The following is a 19,385-nucleotide window of genomic DNA, read 5'->3' on the forward strand; positions in this document are numbered from 1 at the left end:
TGTGCCTCTCCAGTCTACTGGAAGGAGACAGACTCAGAAAACATGAGGATGGGGCTTCATGGCTGAGATCTCTATAGCAGTAGAAGTTTATCACAGAGAAAATATCAGAACATGGGTCCAGAGGTTCAGATGCAGAATCAAGAAAATGAAAGATCATCTGGTGGTTAGGGTGCAGTCAGGAGAGCACGTTGAAGGCAGGTGGGTGAGAGCCAACAAACTTCATCTTCTAATTTGGAAAGAGTGGTTTCTATGTTAAAGGGACATTGTCCTCTCTTACTCTGCTATGGTCTGAAGATGGGCTGTCTCATTGAACCTTATGTTGAGTCAATTCCTTGATGTAAAGACATTGGGAGGTGTTTGGGTGATGGGACTGGAGCTCACCTGGAAGAGTAGAGATCAAAATCAGGACTTCCCACTTATGGAAGAAGAGAAGAAATTGTGTGTCTAGTGTACCTGATGATCAGAAAGTGTGCACACACACACACACACACTTAAATGTGTATTGGTTGAACAAAGAAAAATGATTACTGAGTAAATCCAAAAAACAGTTTTCTTAGAAGTATGCAAAATATCTTCTACAGGCTCTTGGGACTCTAAGTATTGGGGGCTGCTGAAGGAAATGAAGGTCACATCAGCCTAGGGGTGTGTTAATTTCATTACCCAGTAACTTCTTTTTAGTTGTCTATTTGGTGCCAGACTATACTTCTAGCCATATTACTGGAATTATTTTGTAGATAAAGAAAATGAAACTCGGGCTGGGAAGGTGGCTCAGTGGTAGAGTGCTTGCCTTGCATACCTGAAGCCCTGGGTTCGATTCCTCAGCACCACATAAGCAAAAAGAAAAAAGCCAGAAATGGCACTGTGGCTCAAGTGGTAGAGCGCTAGCCTTGAGCTGAAGAGCTGAGGGACAGCGCCCAGGCCCAGAGTTCAGGCTCCACAACGGGGACCCCCCCCCAAAAAAAAAAAGAAAGAAAGAAAATGAAACTCAAAGGAAAGAGGATGTAACTCACCCTTGTTGCATATTAAATAGAACCAGAGCCAGGATTTGGACCAGGACTTTGACTTCTAATCTGGACCTTCTTCCTACCACTCAGCCTCTCTATTCAAACATCAGGGTTGAGTATAGTCAAACAGTCTCAGGATTTACTCAGTAATCTATAATTGTTCTTTATTTGACCAATATATACATGAATGTGTGTGTGTGTGTGTGTGTGTGTGTGTGTGTGTGTGTGTGTGTGTGTGTGTGTGTGTGTGTGTGTGTGTACTTTCTGGTCAAGTACACTAAAAACACAACTTCTCTTCCTCCATAGGAATGGGAAATCCTGATTTTGATCCCCTTCCTTCCAGGTAAACTCCTATAATAATAGTACCATCCCCTGAGTACTGGACCACTCTCAGACCCTTGCTATTTCTTAGCTTAAAAAACAAAACAAACAACAAAACCCAAATATCCAAACAAACAAAAGCAACCCTCCATTCTTTTGTTCACCTAAGCATGCAAAATCCTCTATGGAGTCATGTTTTCTATGAGACAAAACCAGTTACCAGCTCCTATTTCCCTCTGTCCAGTGCTAGGGACATAGCACACATAAGCATTTGCTGCAATATGGACAAGATACAAAGCTCTTGTGTCTGTTTTAGCATTCTTTAAAATATCCTACCTAGCCCAAAATTGGGTATATAGAAGGGAATTTTAATCACTAATCCATTTGTTCAACTAATCCATTTGCATCCTACCTGGACACTGTCAATTTCAATTGGATTTTGGGGGGGGAAGAAGGGGGGGTCAGTCGTGGGGCTTGAACTCTGGGCCTGGGTGCATCCCTCAGCTCTTCAGCTCAAGATGAGTGCTCTACCACTTGAGTCACAGCACCACTTTCGGTGTTCTGGAGGTTTATTGGAGATAAGAGTCTTATGGACTTTCCAGCCCATGCTGGCTTTGAACTGTGATTCTCTCCTCGGATCTCGGCCTCCTGAGTAGCTAGGATTACAGGCTTGAGCCACCAGCACCCATCCTTCAATTGGATTTTGTTTAATCATTTATTTGTGTGTACATACACATGTATGTGTAAATATATATACACACATATGTACATATACACATACTTGTCCACTAAGATATATCGCCTGCATATGCATGAGAATAGTCAGAAATAACAAAAACAAACCATGGAACCTACTATTTACGGTGAACCTCCTTTGTGTTGAATGACTCCTACTCCCTTTGGTCAGCTCAGAGAGGCTCAGTGACCTCAAAGCTACTATATGGAAAAGCCAGGGTTGAAGCTATGTTTTTCTTTTCCTACCACCACACCTGCATTTGATTTCTGTCTCTGCCACCGAGATTAGTAGTGATTCCAGTTAATTTAACATTAATGCACTCTCAATGCAAAATTTCATAGTATCAATGAAGACATTGATTAGAATGGGCCCAGCTGTGCTTCACTGGAAGTCACTTCACAGCTACATCCGGACTGATAGCCACATGGACAAGGAACCCTGTGGTTAAATGTATTAAAGAGTTTTTGCTAAAAATCCTAGATGGAACAGATTCATGCAGCAGGTGGGATTGATTCAGAACCCTAGCATAGAGCAGGGAAGAGCCCAGGGTTAGTATCTCTCAGAGAATCTGAACATCCCCTGTGCTATTAGAAATGGCTTTTACGATGTCATGAAATATACAATGTATTTCACAAGCTCAAATGCAAAATCTAGGTTTTAGTTCTAACATATTCTATTTAACTTTGTCACTTACTCTTGAGCACAGAATGCATCAGAAGTTAGCTACAAATATAGCTGGACCTTACTGACTTTTACTGGAAAACCATACTCTTGTCTTGCTTTGAAAATATTTGCTCACAAAAAGTATGTTAATATAACCTAGAATAATCCAAATATACAAATTCAATTTGGGAGATAGTTTGGGATATTTAGGTATACTTTAGAGGGAAGAAAGGAGAAAAAGGAGTTTACATAGGAAATCCCATATCACTTGTACGGGGACTATTAATTTGCAAAATTTCCTTAGCATAGTATATAGTCATAATACGCTCTATAAATGTTTGTTGAGAGAATGTATAATTAACAGATGACAATGTATGTCTACAATAAGCAAAACATCAAGAAAACTATATGAAGACTTTTTATTCCACAAAATCTTGGGGATAGGTATGACTCATTCTCTGACACTTTGCAGTATATTAGTAAGAAAAGGCTTAACATCCTGGACCTCTGGATGCTAAGCTCCATTATTTCTTAGCTACCTGACAGTAACTCACTACACTTCCCTAAGCTTTCATTTCCTAAGTTATACAAGGGAGTGAATAATTTACAACTAATTTTAAAGATAGTAGTGACATTGAGAAAGAGCTTGCTACACAGTGCACTCAAAACAGTGGATGATGATGATGGACAAGGATGATTCTCATCAGCAAGTTAATCCTTTTGTCCCAGAAATGGGAAGGCTTTCCCAATATTGGCCCAGGTCAGAGATGCCATCAGCCAAGGTAGGGAACATTTTTGTTCTCACTTTCAAAGTCAAGGGAATGGCATAGATCTGAAGTAGAAAGGAACCAGCAGCACATGTTTTTAAATATTCATAAGGGCTGGAAATGTCTTACTCCTTTCGTTTTCTCTGCCATCTGCTTTTGTTTCTTTTCTTTTCATTCTTATGCCACAGCTGCAAATGAAAACAACCATACAATAACTCAAGTTAAATAAAAAAAATCAAAATAAAAACAATCTGAAGGGTAAAAAGAGAAGACGAATTATAAAGTCTTCCCCTGAGCTCTGAAGGCAGTAGAAGTAAGATTAATATGAGTTAAACCTTCTGGAGAGTAAAATCCATGCCCCATGTTTTTGGTGATGGTGATAAGAGCATCACAGTAAACAAGTGGCCCCTACAAGCCACTTGATGACTAACACTTGTGATTCTGATAGCCTCTCAATAATGTGGACTAATTATGCCCATTTTACAGAAAAAGGCATTGCAAGGTCAGAGAGGTAAAACTGATTTTTAATAGTGACATAGTCAATAAGAGATGAGACAGATTTGAATCCAAACCTAAGTACTTTCCACTTTGCCACTCTCAAATTGGGAAGGGACAGGAAGAAATTAACTTGGGAAATATTTAAGGCAAACCATTTGTACTAAACTGATTATTCAGATAATTAAAATCTGTGATTATAGCTCTAATTAAAGTTAACTCAGATAATTGGTTGTTGTATTTGTGAATGTGCAATTAGAGTCTTCCACATAATTGCAGGGTGTTCAATATCATACTTTCATTTATTAACTGCATGCAAACTAGAGCTTTGCTCTAGTGGTCTCTGTTCTACCAGACTACAATATAGCTTTTTTGGGGAGCTGGGGGGTGGGGTCCCTGGGCCTAAGGACTATGACCTGTGATACTAACAGCAGGGGCTGGGTTCAGCCCCATTTGCCATGTCTTTGTCTGGAGGTCAATGAACACCTCATCATCAAGCACAATGTGAAAAGCTCTTATGGCCTACACTGTTGTCCTGAAAACTCTGAGCAGCATGTACCTGAAGAAAAACTGGCAGCAGTAGTCCTCATGTGTTAATTACACTTGCGAAGTCTATTATGCATAGAAAGGGCACCTGCTGGCAGTGAAAATGACTAGAATCCGCCCTTCCTGTGCAGTGAGTAAATTGAGAGTTCATTTCTACAGGAGATAATAGTTTTCAGATTCCATTTCTTGTATCCCCTGCAAGGGGACGTACTTAACATTTAAATCATCTGCAGAGGAACAAACCTCCCTCAAATTTGCATGTTTCAGGCTCCCAGCACTTTACTTAAAATGCTAGTTATCCCTGCTGGCTCTTACCACCAAGGATGAAAAGCAAGGTGGTGAGGAGTCCCAGAGCACAATAGAATAAAGCTCTGAGCATTGACTCAAATTTCATGACATTTGTAGTTTCTGACCAGAGTGGTAGCAGCAGGCTGAAGGTGATCAAATTAACCCTTGATTGGAGGGTTTTTGTTTTTGTTTTTCTCTTGGGGTCTTTCTTTTCAATCTTACATTGTACAGTTAACAGACACCAATCCCTACAACCCTGTAATCATCCTCTGGTCAGATGTTTTCTTTTGTGACAAGAGACCAGGAGAGAGATGGCTATCATATAAACACATGAACTTCCAAGGTGAAGTCCTCCTAAAACCCAGTTGGGCACCAATACATTAGCGTCTGAACTTTGATTCTCTAGAATGGTAGCCTGGTATGACAAGGGTTCAGCAGCATACCTTGCCAACACCGTGCTCTTAGTAGGCTGGTGACTGTTCTGGAGAGTGGTGAAGTAGAAAGGACAATGTTTACTGTTTCACAGTAAACAATAAAATAACAAATCCTCTAAGCAAACAAGATGGACAGATGATGGCTAGGACAAATAACTGGCTAGAATAAACACTGATCATTTGCAAGAGAAGTTTTTTAGAGATGAAAAAAATGCTTCTTCATTAGAGACATTTGAAAATACAGAAAATAGAATAAAAGGGACGCTGAAATCGTTTCTACCATGCCATTGTTAAATATTTGGGTGTACATGCAAATGTCTGCTTCTTTAATAATCTAATTTTTATGGTGTGTCTACATGTGTATAATTCTTGCTTGTTTTTATAAGAATGGAATCAGACACATACTGTCTACACTACTAAACCTCTTGGGGTCTTGGCTTATTGATCTGTGAAATGGAGCTAATAACACCTGTTTCCAGAGCTACTGGAATTAAATGAGATCATAGATGTAAAGGAGACAGACCAGACAGCCCACAATGACAGCTCCAGTTATCAATGATGTTACTGACAGGACTCCATGGTCCTGGAGTACCAGTTTTAAATTCACTCATAATGGAGTATTCTCAACTGTCCAAGTAATGGAAAGGCAGGATCATGCTATTTAGCAAAGGAACTGCATCCATTTTCCCAGCTGTATCATCTGGATAAAGAAACATTTCTGTCTGAATGCAAGAAATAGGACTTGTGGGCTTTCTCTCCCAGTGGTACTCAAGGCTTCCCTTTAACATACTGTCTCACTACATGTAGGAGACTCTGAGACATATTTCTGTGGAGAGGCACTTGTGTCTATGAAGTGGGGCATTGCCTGGGAGGCTGTTGACATCTGTATGGCAGGGATTGCCAGCAGGTGCTCTTAACTGAGAGGGCCAGGATAGCTTAGTCTTTCTTGGGATAGGTATGTTCCCTTTCTCTACATCTCTTTTCTTTCCCCATTTATCTGTCTCCCCACCACTACTTCCCTTCCTGGGCTATACAGTTTGTTCTCTCTCTTTCTCTTCCCCCCAGCAACCTGGTCTTCTTCCTCTTTGGCCTTCTGCCCAGTCCCCCAGCCTTTTATCCAAACAGCAAGGTACATGACTGGAAAAAAAAAAAAAGCCAAGAATTGGTTCAGACACTCAAAATGAACAGCAAGGAAGCTAAAGTTTAGTTTGAGGAGTAGGACACCTGAGCACATCTGTGGGGAGAGAGCAGAGCTGAGGGGAAGAGGTATTCAATGAAACCATGGAGAAGGGAGGCCTTGATGTGTTCCAGAAAACCCTCATGAGAGAACTCCCAGGTTATGTGGTCAGTGGCTTCTCATAGGCTGCTTCTCCTTTGTCAGGTGGGGTAGGATGTTTAGAAAGGGAAGGGGATGGGTATTGATGACAGGCCTTGGGAGGGGGAAGAAAGCAGTTTTGGGAACTCAGGCTGTATGGCTTCTCTCTAGCCCTGAGTCTGGAACATGATGGAACAGCAAGCTGAGGGCCAGTACCACCAACATTCTATGAGTCCTGCTGATATTGGCCTCTAGACTTTCTCTTGCAGTATCTGCCTACTGGGTTGCATCCAGGGGACCCAGAACCCAACAGCTCTCCTCTGGTGAGTCTTAGATACTTAGTGTGCCTGTCTAATTATCTGAATCTTTTTTGATTGAGCCTGACTCTTATCGTAGCCTTTGTAGCAGCCAAGATGTGGCATCAGAAAATATCTACTGCATCGAACCCACAAAGGTACAGAACAATCAAGAAGGCAAGAAAACCCTAAGGACTTAGTGAGGAGTTATGAGAAGGAGAAACAAAGGGGGTGAGGGTAACAATGTGACAAAGACACAAAAGTAGGGCCAATGAAGGAAGTAATAATCAGAGGGAAGAACTTGAAGCTAGGGATGTGGATAAGAGAGAAGTTTCAGATGAGTTGGTGTCACTCTGCTAGGTGGTTGAGAGTGATCAGCAGTCTGAAAGTGCTTTTATATACATTATTGTTTTGAAACAGTTTAAGGAATACATTTTAGCATTTTTAGCTCTCCACAGACAAAGGCAGAGATTCAGACAGGAAAGGTCACTATCTCTAAGCTACACAGCCAGGCATTAATGGAGATGAGACAAGAACTGAATGTTGTCCTCTCAGCCCAGTCTTGTTTGTGCTACTTTGTGGCCTCTCTGAGGGAGAGGCTACCTATGTATAAGATGGCAAGTACCATCAATGGGAGCTCAATGGGAGGAGACATCCCCAGCATGGCTTCTAAAGCTGAGGATGGCAGGGAAAGTCATGCTACACCAGATCATGGCAGTGGGCACAGGATTCTAAGATGCTCACTTTGACCTGGGAGCAGAAGCAGCAGCTGCCACTAGAAAGAATTTGGCACTCCATGGAGTCTCTAGTGGATAGGACACATTGGAGAACTTGGGGGAAGAGGGTACTGGAAGCTGAGGAAGGAAGTGACCCTAAATATTTAGTGGCAAATAAGGTGGACTGATAATGAGGGCTTTATATCCTCATCCTTGCCTATCTTCAGAAACTATCAAATCTATCTACTCCAGAAAGGACAAAAAATAAAATCTACACCAATAGTACCTGGAAGACATCATTAATGGATAATAATTTCTAAAATAAACCAAGGTATAAAGAGACATAGTAAACCAAATGTGGAGTCCAGACACCTAATGGATCATTATGAGATTGAAAATGAGCTGGGGTTACATACTGCCCTTTAATCTCATCAGAGGTGGGAGGAAGACGAGGATAAAATGACTCAGCTTAGCTGGGTACCAGTGGCTCATGCCTATAATTCTAGCTGCACAGGGTGCTAAGATCCAGAGGAACGCAGTATGAAATAGCCAAAGCCAAAAAATCCTAAGACTTCATCTTAAAATAACGAGCAAAAAGCTGGATGGGAGGCATGGCTCAAGTGGTAGAACACCAGCTGAGCATGTAAGATGAGGAAGTGTGAGGCTCTGAGTTCAAACCCTGGTTTTGGCAAAAAATAAAATAAAATCTAGCTTGATAAAAAGGATATATAATAAAAAGAGAAACAGGTCAGTTCATTTGGCTCTGTGCTCAAGAGCTGGTTGCTAGTTTTTATTTGTTGGTCCTGAGTGACATCCTTGTTATTCACATGGCTTTTCAGGAACAGGATAAGCCCAACATATTCAACCCAGGAGTAACCATGGAATGCCTTTAGTTTCCCACGACTGTGTGGCTACCTGGGTGAGATTTTTTTTTAGTAAGATGACTGTAAAACAGCAAATCTGACCTAGACTCCGTTTTAAACCAATGGTGAATGTCTTGAATCATGTGTTCTTAAATGAGGACTGCAAGCTCTCAGATGGGTTGTTTTCTCCTGAAACACTGAATTTCTGGCAGGCAGGGAATGCCTTTACACACAGACACAGACACACACAGACACACAGACACACAGACACACACACACACACACACACACACACACACACACACACAGACACACACACCATGGCTCTCTTATCAGCATCTGCTGACAAAATTTTAATCACATTATACTGAAGAAAAAAGTTTTAAAGAGGAAAACAGATTCAAATCAACCACCTAGAGCCCTGTTTTCCAGCAAGCTACTGAAGAGAGACAGTGAGTTTATTCTCACCATAGTTTAGTGGAAACTTGAACCAGGTACTTCCCACTGGCAAGCTCTTCTACCTGGAGTGCTTAGTCTATTACCTCATTTCATCACTATGCCATTATGTGTTGAACAACTTCTTCCTACAGATGAGGAAATAAAGTCTTGGGCCAAATGACTTAGTAAAGTCAACTCCAAATTTCCCTTCCTTTTTCTCCACTTAAATTCATATACTGAACAGAAAAGTGGCTTATGTTTGTAATCCTAGCTACCAAGGATTCTAAGATCTGAGGATCAAGGTTCAAAGTCAACCCTGGCAGGAAAAGTCCTTGACCCTTATCTCCAACTAACCACTCAAAAGCAAGAAGTAGAGCTGTGGCTCAAGTGGTAGAGCACTAGCTTTGAGCACAATAGCTCAGAGAAGGTAATCAGGCCCTGAGTTTAAGCCCCAAGGCCAGCACAAAGAAAAAAATAGATATAAAAAATTTAAAAAAAAAATTCAGAGGGTTTCAAAGTCTGGCTTTGGCTGCCAAACCACAGCTAAGGTGAGTATGGCAGGAAGTGCCAGGACTAAACTGGAAGATCTTAGGGATCTGCATTGGTCCAGGCTCCAATTTGTATTGAGAAAAAAAAAAAAAAAAAGGCACACAACCTCTTGATGTCTTGCTTTCTTCTGAGAAATAGAAAAAGTGTTACCTTTTAAACATGAACTTAGAATGGAATGACCTGTATGATGACAGCTGTTGGGAAACAGAAGGGCTATGTCTTCAGGTACCCCAAAACATGAGTATATTTAACTGGAATAACCCAGGGCAATATCAAGTTACAGCTGTAACATTTCCTGGTACATTACTGGAGGAGAAAAAGTAAGGAGAAGGTGGGTAGCTTCTTACCAGCAGTAGTCCAGCAGGTGTGGAGGCAGCACGGGGATGTACACATGCTGCCAGTACATGGGGTAGAGCATCGCGGCTGAGCCATGAATGCAGGCAGTCAACTGCAACAGAGCAAAGCAGAGATTAAGAGCTAAGAACTGAAAGGGAACAAGTATTACCACTAGGTTTCAGTGTCAAATAACTACTCATCCACTTATTTAAGATTATGAACTGAGAAGTCTAGAGGAGTCATTCTAAGTTAACTTACTCTAATGCACATTTGTAAGAGCTTTCTCTTCAAAATATCTACTTTTTTCCTCTCTGATTATAAAGTGAATGCAAGACAGGGGTATAAACTCTGTTAGAGTACTTGCCTTGCATGCACAAGACCCTGAGTTCATTCCATTGTAAAGGGTAAAAGTAAAAAGAAAAGTAAAAGCCAGGAGAGTAAGAGTGAGCAGAAGGACCTGAAAACCGGTTGTCCTTAGTTAACTTTAAAAATGACAAAGTCATTGGAACAATAAACATCCTGATGAATTTTATTTAACCAGGAAAGGGAACAAAAGCAGGGGTTTACAACTGAACTGGAAGGTCAGGGGAGAAAGGCCCAAACCCTGGAGGTACTCCCATGTCTTAATGTACTAGGTGAGGCTAGCCTTACCCAAACTCTGCCTGCTCTTCTGAGCTTCCTCCACTTCCTTCTCTTGGTCTTTGGCCGGAGCATCTCCACCTTGGGGTTTCCCTTGGTTGTAGAGATTTTGCTCCTTAGCTGAGCTACAAGGCAGAAATTGCTAGGAGCAATTTTGACTTTTCCTGCTGCTTTTGGTAACCTGTCACCTAGGACCATATTTCCCCCCTGCCCCCCACCCCCTGCCCCGGGACCATATTTTATGGATTATTTTTTTATTTTTTTATTTTTTGGCCAGTTGTGAGGCCTGAACTCTGGGCCTGGGCACTGTCCCTTAGCTCTTCAGCTCAAGGCTAAAGCTCTACCACTTGAGCCACAGCGCCACTTCTGGCTTTTTCTGCTTATGTGGTGCAGGGGAATTGAACCCAGGGCCTCATGCATATAAGGCGAGCACTCTACCACTGAGACCTGATTTGAAATTTTTTAATACTAAAATATTATTCCTGGATCACTGTTGGTATTTAATAAATGTTAATAAATATATGCATAGAACAAAAAATAAGTATTAGTATTTTCAAACTGATTTATAAGCAATCAATATTAAAAAAAGAAATGTACTCATTACCTGACTTATGCAACTGTAACCCCTCTGTACATCACCTTTACAGTAAAATTTAATTTTTTTTAAAAAGCAAGCAATAGTGGTTCCTAAAGGATACTAACCCTTTATGATCTTTTAAAAAACAATTTATACTTTACTTACTTTTAATTTCTGAGTGTTTAGATAATTATGTAGACAAATCTTTTCCTTAGTGATGATTTCCTCTACTTTTATCTTAAGAAGGTCCTCCAAATTTTCTCCTACCATTTAACTCTTTAATCCATCTGGAATTAATTTAGGTTTAAAAACTGAGGTGAGAATTTATTTTTTCAGTTAATCAATTGCTCTGGCATTGGTTACGGCCTAATCCTTTCTCTTCTATGTTTTTACACGTGCCTATTTTGTATTCCTATTTTTGTTCCTTAAGAGTTAGCTACATCATAAAATCAGCATTTGATACAATTAAAATTTTAGGAAAGAAAATAAAAAGGAATACAATTCCTATAAAATTCAATATTGCCAAAAGAAAAGGAAAAAAGGCAACCTTTGGAGATGCAGTTATGAAGTAAAAAAAGCCAACAACACATGTTTCTTTCTGTCTTTTTTCTTTATGTTTCTTTGGTTTCTGGGAAGCCTGTTCCCTAGAGAACTTTGCTTCTTTTGGAAGCTGTTAACTGGCCTTTGCTGACAGAAGGACATTTACGTGCTGAAAGAGTGACGTGCCAAGGCCCAGTTAAAAGAATCCCAAAGGTTAGTATAACATGACCAGCTTTAAATTGGATATTCTGCTGATGTTTCACAGTTGTGAGAGCTGTGTATTGAAGCCAGGGCACTACTTCCCCCATTCTCTTTTCCCTCCAGATCCTGTTCTTTAAATCAAGTACATGCCATGAACGGGAGATGATCTACTGAGCATTGGAGAGTTGCTTCCAATGACGCTGCCAAAGCCCCAATCCGTCCTTCCCAATCTATTTTTAGATTCCTCAATAAAGGAGGTTGTCCTATGTATACAAATGACAAATCCCTTCAGAGTTTCTTACAGATGGAAAACACTTGAGTGAGTGGAGAACAAACCAACCATAATCTAATGCCATCCTCAAGTCAGGACAGAAGATTACACTGGCCTTCAGCCTTGACTCTTGCTGCTTATCCTTTACCTAGTTGCCAGAGTACTCTTCTGAAAGTGCAGGTCTAGTCATAGTACCTTCTTCTCAGAAGTCTGGGGGCATGGTTAGAACAGATGTCTCCACCAGCTCAAAAATCTACCTTAAAGCAGGATCTAAAACCACGTCTCAACAGCCCTGGCTGTTTTCCCTTAGAATATATAATGGGGAACATAGGAATAGTTATGGACTCCTTCCCTCCCCCTTCTTTCACTCATCTCTCACACTGGTCTCAATTTGTCCTGCTAGCACTCCTTCCTCAGGCCTCTGTACAAGTACTCCACTCCCCTTATCCCTGACGCCTTTACTTTGGCTCACTTGGGCACTTCCCCATTACTAACAGGACCACAATGCTTGTCCCCAGATATAAAGTACCCAGAGACCTTTCTCTCTTCATCTTATTCTCAGTGGTACTGCATACATAAAAGTGTTAGTTAACACAGTGTGTCTTGAATAAATAAAAAATGATTCCTACTTAGAATATATTCACAACATAAAGATAGCTGCTTAGTGCTTAGATATCAAGAGTAACTGACCCAACATTTTCATGAGGCGCACAGAGTGGGGCATGTAACACAAATTCCAAAACAATAACAAGTTTAGACATAAGATATGTGACCATAGGAAAGATCAAGTTATTTATTCATTTATCCATTAGTACAATGATATGCCTATTCTGTAACACATCAAATAAATGAAAGCACTTAAAACATCATTATATAAATTCATTTGTAATTCTTAGAAAAAGTCATCTCTTAAAATGATTCTGTTTGAGTTGGAAATTGATTACTATTTTCTTTTTTTTTTTTGGGTCCGGTTGTGGGGCCTGAACTCTGGGCCTGGGCGCTGTCCCTCAGCTCTTCAGCTCAAGGCTAGTGCTCTACCACTTGAGCCACAGCGCCACTTCCGGCTTTTTTCTTTTTGCTTGTGTGGTGCTGGGGAATCGAACCCAGGGCCTCATGCATGCAAAGCAAGTGCTCTACCACTGAGCCACCTTCCCAGCCCCTTGATGACTATTTTCTTTATAGTGTCTTTCCATGTCTTCTTAACCTCAAAATAAGTCTCCTAAGTAAAAGCCAAGATCTTAAAATAATTTACTTTTATTTTTTTATTTTTTGGGTCTGGTTGTGGGGCCTGAACTCTGGGCCTGGGTGCTGTCCCTCAGCTCTTCAGCTCAAGGCTAGCGCTCTACCACTTGAGCCACAGTGCCACTTCCGGCTTTTTTCTTTATGTGGTGCTGAGGAATCGAATCCAGGGCCTCAGGCATGCAAGGCAAGCACTCTACCACTGAGCCACCTTCCCAGCCCCATAACTTACTTTTATAAAAAAAAAAAAAAAAAAATCAAGTCCAGGCACTGGTACCTAACACCTGCAATCCTAGCTATTCAAGAGGCTGAGATCTGAGGAGCACAGTTTGAAGCCAGACAGGGCATCAAAGTCCATGAGACTCTTTTCTCCAATTAACTAACAAAATCCAGAAGTGGTGCTATGGTTCAAGTGGAAGCTATGGCTCAAGTGGAAGAGTGCTAGCTTTGAGCACAAAAGCTCAGGGACAACACCCAGGTCCTGGGTTCAAGCCCCAAGACAGGCACATACACATACACAAAAAATCAGGTTTTTAAAATGCCTGATTATTTCATTAGAGGATTTTCTAAGGGCTAAATCTGCAATTGAGGTAAAATGCATTCATCCATTTAAGAAAACAAACAAGAGAGTCGTTTGACTCTTACCCAAAATACTAAGTGGCACATATTATATATATCGTTCCTCAAGAAAAGTGGCTAAGCTGATTACAAGTAAAGTCTTACTACATGGCTATACTTAACTAGGAGTAATGTGTCCTGTAAAGTATCACTCACCATTTACTTTAAAAATAACTTTAAGGCCCATTTCTAAATGGCTATGTTGATTCCTTACAGAAGGTACATTTTTAAAGTAATGAAAGAATACAATTTGGAGCACAGTCAACAAAGGAGTATTGTGAATATTTAATTAAAGTACAAGTTGAGGAAAATGATCCTATCAAAATCTCACTCAGTGGGAAAATATAAAGATAGTATGTGTAAAATTTGCCCAAAGTCATTAGTCACAATGAATATTCATCAGAAGCCAATTATCAATCCCATTTAATGACACCCCAAAAGATTTTGCCTGAAGCAGCTGAATAGTCTAAGACTCCAGACAAAACTAGACGCCAAAACAGCCAGTCTAGCCAGGATACAGACTGTAAAGAAAACCGCTGGTGAATTTTGGCCACACCTTAGCAAATTCTGTCCTTGATTAAAAGTGTACAAGATTAGTCATATCATGGAGCTTTATATATGACTCCATTAATTTTCTCCAAGGCTTAAAGAAGACAATGGGGGCTGGACATGAATGGTGAGTGATCAGTGATATAGGTGGAAAAATTACAAGGTCTTAGTATATCTCAGAGATAATGCTCATATTGTCAAAATCTTAAAATTCTAATGCCCCATCTGATACCTAAAGGCAGATTTGCAAGTTAATGTGGAAGTAAAAATAAGAATTCTTCCTTTAAAAAAGTCCCCACAGTGTATGTGCCAAGCACTGTGTTAGAGGTTAAGGCTCTTGCAGAGTATTGTTTTAAAGGAATATGTATGTGGGAAGATATGCACACTCTCACATTTCACAGATTAAAAAAAAAAAAGTCTCAGAGGGAAAATAACTTGCCCAAGGCCACATTGCTAGTGACAGAATTGGGACTCACATACAGGTCTGTCAGGCTGTAATGGTCACTGTTTCCACAATGCATAAATTAACTCAGAAACTGTTTATGTGACTATCCTGTGCCATCCAGTGTGCTGAGGATTCTGAAACAGATGAGGTATTATCCCTTTAGGCATTGCCCAATTATGTAGATATGCATTTGCCTCACTGTTAGATGACCAAACATCTAGGACAAAATACCAGTCTCAGGAAATAATCTTTTTTTAAAAAACAGGACAAAGAACACATGAAGTTTATCACATGCCTAAGGCATGAGAGTTTTAGACTGGAAAATAATCATGTTTAAAACAAACTCAGATTTGACCATTTCCTGAGGATTAGTCCCATTTAACTAAGGTGTTGTAGTGTCTTTAATCCACAGGAAATCCTAGACCAGGAAATAATGACTATTAGTAAGAGGAAAGATTTATATGCCAGTTTGGACACATATACCTGAAAGTTTGGATTAACAATAGCCGAAAATCTTACTTTTTGCCTGCTTCCTTTCACATACCTACCTGGCATAGTCAGCATTCCACTCAGTATCTTTTTGATCTGAGCAAGTCACTGTATTTCCTGTTCTCAATATGTAAAATGAGAGGCTGGACCACAAGATCTCGATGTCTGCCTCTAGGTTTGGCTCTAGAGGGACTGCCATCTTTTGATGAGGAGAATGTGCCTTCTCTGCCCCAGTAGACAGAGGTCACATTCAAAGCCGCTCCTTATCTCCTACTTTGCTTGACACAAGGCAGGTGCTAGATCAATGTTTAGGCAATTTGAGAATGCCTCCAGCTTAACATAATCAGGAATGGTAGACAAGATTACCAGACATTTAACAAATTACAGTTGCTTAATAGATCACAACTATAAGTTGCAAATTCCTAAGAAAGCATTCAGATTCCAAGTTCTAAATGCTGGCAAACAAAAATAATCAGATGGTCCCAGTCATTCTTCACATCCTGGGATTCACAATGTTAAACAAACTAACACCTGCTACACAGGGTTATAGGCATTCAGATTTCCCACTGTGAACTTAAACATAAAGAAACTGATAAAACAAAGGGAAGGAACAACAGATGACTAACTTTAACCATTACTCATTTTTATGCCTATCATTTCAATCAGGATCATCCTAGTTAGAAGAGTTGTGGAAAATCTGTGTTTTGGGTAAGTTACTAACTTTCTGAACTTGAGAATTAGATTCTTTTAATTACAAGCATCTTTGTTACCAGCAGGAAATAAATAATGCTATGATTCAATCAGTGCTGCGATTTTTGTGATTTTTTAATATTATGAGTTATTCTCTAAAGGAAAATCCACTGTAGAATCTCCAAGAAGTTTTAAGCAAAATCTACAGGAACTCTGTAAACCTAGTCAACCCTTCCATGAGTGTGAGAAAAATCTTTAATTGTAAATGGTTCATCTATAATCCAATGGTGTTTGTTATAGTAGGAAAAGAGTTGGGTTCTAAGAATCCATGCTAAGAAATGAAAAATGCTTTAGCAGAGAGGCAAGTTAGACAGCCTCAGAAATCAAAGAACCATCTACTAGCTCAGGCATGTGACAGGAAAGAAGGAAAAGAGCAAAAAAGTGTCCTGCTTTCCTTAGAAGATGAGATGTAATACCTCCTTTTAAGGGAGTAGAAGATGCAATTTTCAGGTAGTTTTTTTTAGCTTGATGGTACTAGTCTTACTATTTCCATACCCCATTATCTTTTGGGGAAAGGAAAAACAAACAAACAATCCATCATGGAGTCAAATTGAGTGCTTTCTCCCCCAAAGCAGTATCATCCAATGGGGAGGAAGTCCACTACCCTTTCTATTTTTTTTTAAAGCTACCTAGTAGCTAAAATAATTATAGTAAGTTATTAACCAAGGTAACAAGCTTTCTTGCCAAGATCTGACAATTTAAAACATTAAAGCAAATAAAGCTGCCAGAGAAAAGCTTTAGCTAACTAAGCAGAGACAGAAATTATGGTAAGGCAAAATATAAAGCCTGTAAGCACTAAGAAGAAGGAAAGAGCTTCTTTTTTATATTTAAGGTGAAAAAGAAAAAGGCAAGGTTACATGGAGATGGATAATAATGCATTTAAATATAAAGACAGCAAATATTTACTACTCTTCCATTCTATGCCTGTGACAGACATTGCTGATTAATTAATCCTGAGGTTGAGACAGGACCTGAAAGTCCTTCCTTTACATTCAAATTTGGCACTTAAGAGCAAATCTGTTTTCCACTTTAAACCTAGTATAAGGTTTGTCTGTAAAATTTCCTATGATTACATTTTATGTTTAGCTAATGGTGTTACACAATCCTTTTTATAAAGAACTTTTTTATTTTTGGTTGTACTAGGATTTAAACTTGGGGCCTTGCACTTTTTAGGCAAGTACTCTACCACTTGAGTGCCCTTAGACCTTTGATTTAGTTTATTTTTCAGAGAGGGTCTTGTGTTTTTGTCTGGGGCCTGATTTAGACTATGATTCTCCAATACCTTTACCTCCTGAGTTGGAATTATAAACCTGTGCCACCATGCCTGGCAAGAATATTTTTTATTTTATTTTATTTTTTATTTTTTTATTTTTAATTTTTTTTGGGTCCGGTCGTGGGGCATGAACTCTGGGCCTGGGTTCTGTCCCTCAGCTCTTCAGCTCAAGGCCAGCGCTCTACCACTTCCGGCTTTTTTCTTTTTGCTTATGTGGTGCTGAGGAATCGAACCCAGGGCCTCAGGCATGCAAGGCAAGTGCTCTACCACTGAGCCATCTTCCCAGCCCAAGAATATTTTTTAAAAGCAAGCAAGCACAACTGAATATGGAAGTCATGAGTAGCTCTCTGTCAGGCATCTATATAATTGGAAAAGGAACTAAGAAACCTTCAGATGGTGAGGTACTAAATTTGTATACGTAGAAAAAGAAAAGACTCTCCCTTCCATAGTTTTGTGGGGCAAATCCAACCTTAGAAAGTGACAACAAACTCAGAAATGATTACAGCTACGAAATAGTCACTATTATAAGCACTTAATTAGCACTTAACTATCTGCCAAATACTGAGGACAGTATTTCACATATATTTAACTCATTTAATCCTTAATAGTTAGGCGATATTACTGTCCCCATTTTACAGGTGGGGAAGCTTACATAAGGTCACAAGCTTATGGTACAGTTAGGATATGAACAGTGGGAAGTTGAGTCCCCCTCTCTGTGCTCTCACATTACATGAAACTGCCTGTGTGCTCTGATCTGTATTAATCTGACAATTACAGAGCATCTACTATGTGCACACGCCATGCCCTCAAGCAAGTTAAAATAGAGACAGAAAGATCAAAATGCAAACAATCAACTTCAACACAAAAGCGTTATGAAAGAAGTGCTATAATAGAGGTTCAAGTGTGTCAGCATAGAAAGAAGGAATCCCTAATTCTGCCTGGGGCAAGCATTGGGCAGCACAAAGACAGAGGTACCAGAGCATTCAGAGACTGGAGGATGAGGATAGCAGAGGTTTCGGGAGGCTAGTCAGGTAGAGAAGTAGGTCAAGTGACCACAATAGCTCTTTAGGCCACTTGAGTGCTATGTAGTAATGACTGCAAAGATTCAGGCAAAAATGACCACTGAAACAACAATTAAGTCACTAGTGAGAAGTGGGCAGGTATGCAAACCTGGAATGTGTCCCTGACTGCTCTCTGGCACAGATGCATTCACCACCCACTGCCACCAGTTATACAAACAGAATCTGCAAAACTCTCCCAGGAGGATCTCTAATATCTTCCCTGCTTCTCAAAGTCAAATCCAGGGTTACTGCCCACAAAGGTGAGTTTCAGTGCAAGTGCTATATGCCCAGAGTTGGCTATGATTTTTCATATCTGTGTTTATGAATCCTTTACTAGTCCCGATTTTACAGGAGAGCTCTAAGAGATTCTAGAGATCAATTTGACCACATCCATAGGAGTAGACAGTGGAACAGGGAGGATCATGTCCACAGCAAAGGCAGAGCTGAACAAAACCTTCTTGAACAAAACCATCAGCTATGTTGTTCCTTCTTGAGGGAAAGAGATGTCAACAATAAGACTGATGCATTTGACTGTCTGATGCATTTGACTGTGAGAGCACATGTAACCCTCAGGATAGAAGAAAAGCACAGACATGAAATATGTCCATGTTTATACTAACCCATGACTGAATGGCCTAATCTCACATTATACTACCCCCACCTAGGTTCACCAAAGTGGCCATACCTGCCACCAGCAGGAACAGCAGAGGGGGTTATAAACCCATGTGCTCACTAACTTAATGCATAGTAGGCTATCTAGCTTCCTTAATGAAACCAGCAATTTCTGCCAAAGTGAACGCCACAGTTAGGGATTTTTAAGTATATTGAGATGTAAGTCATTTTACTATTACTCATTAGTGTTTTTTGGAAGAGGTCTGATTCACAAGAATTAAGAAATAAGTCATCTATCAGGTGCTCGTGGCTCACATCTGTAATCCTAGCTACTCAGGAGGCTGAGATCTGAGG

The 19,385-nt window shown here is 40.1% G+C and overlaps 1 protein-coding gene across 1 annotated transcript in view; it reads right to left on the reverse strand.

Annotated features, from left to right (window-relative positions):
• The window catches only part of Dennd1a (DENN domain containing 1A), a 480,539-nt gene that overhangs the window by 198,311 nt on the left and 262,843 nt on the right, over positions 1 to 19,385 (reverse strand). The window contains 1 exon segment of the mRNA XM_042678648.1: positions 9,779 to 9,879. Within this exon segment, the coding sequence (XP_042534582.1) occupies positions 9,779 to 9,879 (101 nt within the window).

The sequence above is a fragment of the Dipodomys spectabilis genome, unplaced genomic scaffold, assembly GCF_019054845.1.
Source record: "Dipodomys spectabilis isolate Male_0828 unplaced genomic scaffold, ASM1905484v1 ptg000046l, whole genome shotgun sequence".
NCBI lineage: Eukaryota > Metazoa > Chordata > Mammalia > Rodentia > Heteromyidae > Dipodomys > Dipodomys spectabilis.